This window comes from Rhinichthys klamathensis, unplaced genomic scaffold (genome assembly GCF_029890125.1).
Source record: "Rhinichthys klamathensis goyatoka isolate OS25496 unplaced genomic scaffold, OSU_Roscu_1.1 h1tg000262l_1, whole genome shotgun sequence".
NCBI lineage: Eukaryota > Metazoa > Chordata > Actinopteri > Cypriniformes > Leuciscidae > Rhinichthys > Rhinichthys klamathensis.
Genome location: NW_026606783.1, coordinates 211,498 through 218,042, shown reverse-complemented (window position 1 = coordinate 218,042; position 6,545 = coordinate 211,498). Strand labels below are relative to the sequence as shown.

The window sequence follows — 6,545 nt, the reverse complement described above, 5'->3', positions numbered from 1 at the left end:
ATCACGTGTTCAGGTTTTACTCCGCAAATCTCTTTTGAAGGGCATACTTCGCCATATGCAATAAATAAAGAAACGCAGCGCTTATTCATAAAACAACACTGCGTCGAGCTTCAAACTGAAGTTCGTAATATTTAAATACAATGTTTTGACAGCCGCATTGTTGCAAAAGTGGCGAAAAGGAAGACGGCGAATTTAGTGAAGACGCCACAAGATGGCGCTGTGAGCTTAAAAGTGGAGGTTTCTTCCTAGACTCGAGGTTGGCACGTTGTTTGCAAGTAGGTCTGAGGCAGATACAGGAAGCAGAAATTTGGCATTTATACAAGTAAAGTAGTGGGAAATTATACATGTAAATGATCTGTGGATGACAACTGTGTTTTTCTTTGTGACCCATGTCTCGATTACAGTATAGCTATTAGCGCGAGTGCCCAACTGTGATTGTTTGTGATACCTTATTTTTTAAAGCACGTTAATAAGCTACATAGACTTTCATAATAAAACATATTCAATAACCGCGCATTAGCTTATAATAATTTAATTGTTTCCATTCCAAAAATTAGACATTCTTTACCGATCAGACAATTTCATTACAAACACTTACCAATCCCATCTTAATACTGTACACAATTACATACATTCAGATTTAATATTCTTTCAGTCTCACAACTTAATATCTCTTTTATAATCAAGCATCTGATGCAACCTGTAGTCTCACTTCATCTCATTACAATATAGTAGTCAGAACACCATTAAACATTGTACTTCTTTACAAATAGTTTTTATCAAATAGGGCTAAAAAATAATTAAATAAGATGAATGTTAGGAAAACACAGTCACTTTTGATAGAAACTCTGTAGTCATGTTGCAAAAGCATTGGTCCAGCTAACATAAAAAATGAACTTAAGTTAAAAATCATTAGAAACATGTTCCGACAAAATTTATTGGTCTGACAAAAAATTTGTCTTAATGTCCATGAGTCAGTGAGAAAATGTTTTCATTGGTGTAGGTGAAGCCAGGAAAGGTTGCTCCAGACTCCTCACATGCTCCTAGCGAGTGTGGAACAGGAAGTTCTGTAAACCGAGGGTCAATGTTCGTGAGGTCACCAGGGCCAGACTGAAATGTAAACAAATACAAATTAATATCTATGAAATAAGCTCATACCTGTAAGCACATCATTTACTCACACTCACATTTTTTTTCTTCTGTGGAACACTAACAAAATATATTTAGAAAGTACTTTTTTTCTGTATAATGAAAATTTGGATGCCATTGACTTTCATTGTGTGGACAAAAAAAAAAAACTTCAAAATATCATCTTTTGTGTTCCACAGAAGAAAAAAGTTATACTGGTTTAAAAAGTAATTTTTTTTAGGTGAACAATCCCATTAAAGACAAATGTGTCAATAAAAAAACTCACCAGTAAGGGAACAAAAGGTGGAGAAATTTTCATTGTAACAAGGTCATCCCAATGAATAGATGAGAAGAATGGATGAGACTGCAGCTCGGTCTAAAAGCCAAAAAAAGGGGCAAAATGACATTTAGCCACTCTTTCTTTTAGCAAGATAAACCAATTTCAGATTGTGTGATTGTTCGTGAATGTGTCTGTGTGCTTGTTGGATTACCAGGTCACGTTTGGCTCCTAGTCTCTTCGCCCTCTCCCTGTTTAGCAGTCTCTTCAGCAGATCTCGGCCTGCACTAGACACTCCCGGTTTTAGAACCAGAGGCTGATAAATAATATTCCTGAGCATATCAAGACGATCTGCACTGTAGAAAGGTGGCTGGAATGAGAAAGAGTTTGTGTAAAACACACCTGTCTACCTGTATTATTTATCTATCTGAGCATTCATTGGTGGGTTTGTTTACCAGGCCGTAGAGCATTTCATGGAGAACAGCGCCCAGACCCCACCAGTCCACAGTCCTGTCATACTCCTTCTGCAGGAGGACCTCAGGTGCTAGGTACTCCGGGGTTCCACAGAAGGTTCTGGTGGTGCCATGTCCACTCACGCCCTCCTTGCACAGGCCAAAGTCGGTCAGAACCACATGACCCACAGAATCCAGCAGAATGTTTTCTGGTTTCAGGTCCCTGTGAGCATGTGAGAAAGATGGTTTACTGTAAATCTGGTGAAAGTTGGTGATCATTTTGTTCTTACTAAGCACAAACGAATGAGCTTATCAGCATTATACAGGCACAGATATTTCAGAAGAGTGTTGTTACCTATAGACAATCTTCAGGGAGTGTAAGTATCCTAAAGCACAGGCAATCTCAGCAGCATAAAATCTGGCTCTGGGTTCTCCAAACACCCCCTCTCTCTGCAAATGGTAAAAGAGCTGCAAAAATGAAAAATAGACATTCATTAACACAATAATACATACAACATAGTATTATTTGGACTTTTGTATCATATAATTTATATGAATATTTGATAAATTGTTCTGTCACTCAGAACAGTGATTCTCAACCTTTTTGACTTCTCAACCCCACGCTGTCCAACACAATATTCAAAGTATGAACAGAACTATAAAATAATAATTTTAACTAAAATGTATTATTTACACTGGGATACTGGGAGTGCCAATATAGGTCAAATTAATTAACCTCAATTAATTTAGTTCTTTAATAAAAAACAATAAATAGGAAAGAAAAAAAATTCAGATCTTTTTAATTAAGTTTGATGTTTAAATATATGAATAATATGAATATTAATTATATTTATAATAATATATTAATTATATTGGAATAATATATTAATTATCCCTTGGAAGTTTGCTGAGACGCCTATTGGGCTCCGACCCCCTGGTTAAGAACCACTACTTTGGCTTTTGGCTTGCTTAGTTGGGGACATTTAATATTCAACAATATTACTGATCTGCCTTACTTCAGGTGGACGATGACGCAATTTTCTTCTAGAAACAAACTTCTTGTATTATTTTCATGTTATCACTGTGAAGCTGCTTTGATACAATCTGTATTGTAAAAAGCTCTATATAAATAAAGGTGACTTGACTTGACTTGACTCAAAAAAGTTCAATTTCAGTCAGACTAAAACAATAATTCATCTTTTTTAAATGTCCTGTAAATGCAGTTTTTCCTGAAATTGCTACAGTCTGGTTTTGCGAAGACGGACTAACAGATCTAAATAACGTGACTGTAGGCTTCGTCCACTACAATTGGCCTCAGAGTTGTGTTTTTTCTTAGTAACTTTTCGATTTGATATTCAATTACACATTGTATATTCAGACAGAGAGATAAGAACTATGCGAAAACCAGCCTTAGCTCAATTATAACTTTATTATTAGTATATTATAAACTACTATAACTATATTATAAAAATATCTGATAATTTGACAATAATCCTGTTATTGGCCTCTGACTTAAACCTTTGATCTGGATTCATCTCTATAAACAAGTCCAGATTCAAAGCTGTGTACTTGATTGTGTTTATATACCTACTTAACTATATTTCAGGGCCGAATATGTACTTAGAACGAAGTGAGCTAAATCTGACAAAAAAATACGTTTGGAGTCCTCATTTAAATGGTATAGAAATATAGTACATAAAGTTTTGTTAATTGTATAAAAGCCAACGTTTTCTGTTAGGGTTAGGGTGTGATTTAGGTTTAGATAGCTAAGTAAACATACCTCTCCTCCACATGCATAGTCCAGCACTAGATAGAGTCTGTCCTTGGTCTGAAAGCTGAAGTGGAGCTTCACCAGGAATGGATGATTAAGAGTCTTTAACAACACCCTGTGCTCACACATGACATTTCTTTCCTGTAAAAAAACAACACAATTAATACATACAGACACGTTATGAACCAAAAAATTATAGTAATATACTCATAGTCATACTCGCCTCTTTCCTTGTTAAAATAATGTGTTTCTGTAGGACTTTGACTGCGTAGAATCTGCCATTTTCCCTGAGTGTGGCCAAGAACACCTGAATAGACATTCAGGAAGACATTCAAACCAGGTTTAAACAATATTTATACATTATAGAAAATACAATGCAGAGTGGGCCTTGCCAAACATTATACCTTGCCAAAGCTTCCCGTCCCGATAACCTTCAAGTAGTCAAAATCAGCAGCAGATACCCTAAAATCATATAGAAATAAATATTTATTATGTGTAATTGTATGTGTTTGTGTCCATAGACTGATAGTTGAGCACCCCACTTACCGAGATTGTGGCTCTTCTGTTAATGGATTACTGTAACAAACCTAGGAAATAGATTGGGGAGAGAGTCAGCAGCTTACTCCAGTGACATATGAAACCATACCACAGATCACTTCACTTCCTGTTACATCTATAGATTACTCAGGTCAACCAGTACAGCAACTCAAATCAGTGCAGCTGGCTTGACGTTATGTTTCTGAAAGGACTGGAGACCTTTATTAATACTTTAAGTAAGATATTGCTAATCTGTAGTAAGAAACCCCAGGACATACACGTGGACATGAGCTTGTTAAAGTTCACTTACAGCTGCTGCTCCGTCATCCTCAGAAAGACTACCCTCAGGTCGCAAGAAATCCATCCTGGAATGAGAGAAACCATGTCAGAGAAATGCAGCTGATTTTAACAAATGAAAATCTTCAGTTCTAGCTATTTTCTTATAAAATTGCCCGAAAGTCAGCCAACACCTATGCAACAGTACTTGGCTACTGGTTTCACGTTGGAATGTTGCTATAAGTAGGTCATGGTCTTAAAGTTGCACTGGTGGTCAGTCTGAAACATGCAGTGCAACTTCAGTCATTCCTGATTTTTCAGCTGATCTTTGAAGAAATAATGAAATAATAAGTCAATCTTCTGAACTCTGCACTGGAATGCCCTCAGAGCCATGTTCTGCTTCACTTTTAGCTCACGCAATGGAAAATGATGACTAGACTCACTGTCGATAGATTGGGTGGCTGGATCCAAGCTTCTTGTCCTTGATCAAAGCTGAAAATAAAATATTATAAGATTATTTTTATTTAGTGAAATATATGCTGCATATAGTGGACATAGAACAACCTTTGTAAGACTAAGCAAAAATGTATTTAAACATATTTAGCATTACCTTTAAACTGGTTTACATTTTAAAACAAGCTCATTTCCAAATATTGAATTTATATTTAGATAGATAGATAGATAGATAGATAGATAGATAGATAGATAGATAGATAGATAGATAGATAGATAGATAGATAGATAGATAGATAGATAGATAGTAGGAAATCTTGTAAAATATTTAATTTACTGCGTTATATCTTACGTATCTAATCCCAAAGATGTCTCTTTTTATTAAAGTATGAGGGGAAATTATTTGAGCTCACCTGTAAAATATGAAACTATTCCCTTCATTTTTGCATAAGTGACGGGACTTTTATCCTTTTTCACCATGTTTTCGACGAGAAAGAAAGTCCTGGCTTGCAGCTGTGAGTTGTGAGTCCGTAGGTAGTCTGCTGTCTTACCGGTCAGTTCTGGTTGGGCGCTGCTTCATGTCATAAGGGGAACAGTCCGTAACCGGCTATTTTTGCAGGGCACGTGGTTCCTTCCAAAAGCTGTGACGCCACTGCTCCCGTTTTTGTCAGATAAGACACGCTTGCTTGGATAGTATAGCGCCCAGTTGAGCTCTCGGTTTCCCTTTTCAACGGCGTCTGATGATGATCCCCTTAATTCAATTGAACTCAAAAGAAATATAAAATTGCCACAAAAGTTACAAGGTTGTTAGAGGGCGCTAAATAAACGCGAACGAAACGTTAGACTGAGGAGGTAAAATAAATTCACAAAAGCTTTGAGAAGAGAAGAACCGATTTGCACTGAAATTGCAAAAGGCCTACTAACAGGACAGAATATTTTTTTAAAGTCTTCCAAATTCCTCTTTCACATTCTACTAACATAGGATACTTTGATTTAGGCTATGTATTTAAATGTGTATGGCTTGTGGTTGGAGAGGGTTTCAACTCTTCTTGGATATAGCTCTGACTATTACCTTCCAATAAGGGGGATCCCTCATCAACCTGTCTGGCTCTTAATAATTTAAGAGTTCTCTTATTGCCATGTTGGCATCTTAACACTCTCAATCAGCCAACTTTACAGGTTACATAACAGAGATGCCTGCTTGCCACCACAGCCAAATACACATACGCAAACACACATGAGAGACATAAAAGCACATTCATTAGACATTGATGCTGGACAAATTAGTCTAGGCAACATTCTGAACAGGTAAAGTGTCTCTTAATATAAGTGCAGATCAACAACTGATGAAGAAAAACGTGTGTTTGTACTTGCAGAGGTACTACGTTAAGAGCGGTTTATATACGACATGAAATACTAGATTAAGTGATAGATTCCCATAGATTAATGCTAGACAAAGAAAGGGTGGGAGTGAAAATCAGAGAAAAGATGAGAGACAAGACTGTTATGTATGTCATACAATACCCATTTATTTATTAAGGCTATACCTTCCAATAAATCCACTGATCTCTCTGATGTCATAGAGGGGTGGGGGTGTGATATAGAGGAACCTATATTTGGCAAGCAGGAGGTTAAGGGACAGTCAGCCCTG

The 6,545-nt window shown here is 36.6% G+C and overlaps 1 protein-coding gene across 1 annotated transcript; it reads right to left on the bottom strand.

Moving 5' to 3' along the window:
* Positions 1 to 516: 516 nt before the first annotated feature.
* Positions 517 to 5,499, bottom strand: sgk2b (serum/glucocorticoid regulated kinase 2b). The gene is made up of 12 exons (XM_056267791.1): positions 5,308 to 5,499; positions 4,885 to 4,933; positions 4,476 to 4,530; positions 4,175 to 4,215; positions 4,033 to 4,090; positions 3,852 to 3,935; positions 3,638 to 3,769; positions 2,213 to 2,325; positions 1,861 to 2,080; positions 1,620 to 1,775; positions 1,415 to 1,504; positions 517 to 1,110 (listed from the first exon to the last, which is right to left on the bottom strand). Exons 1-12 carry the CDS (start codon positions 5,372 to 5,374, stop codon positions 961 to 963), a joined length of 1,215 nt encoding a protein of 404 aa, XP_056123766.1. The 5' UTR covers positions 5,375 to 5,499; the 3' UTR covers positions 517 to 960.
* Between the last annotated feature and the right edge of the window lie 1,046 nt (positions 5,500 to 6,545).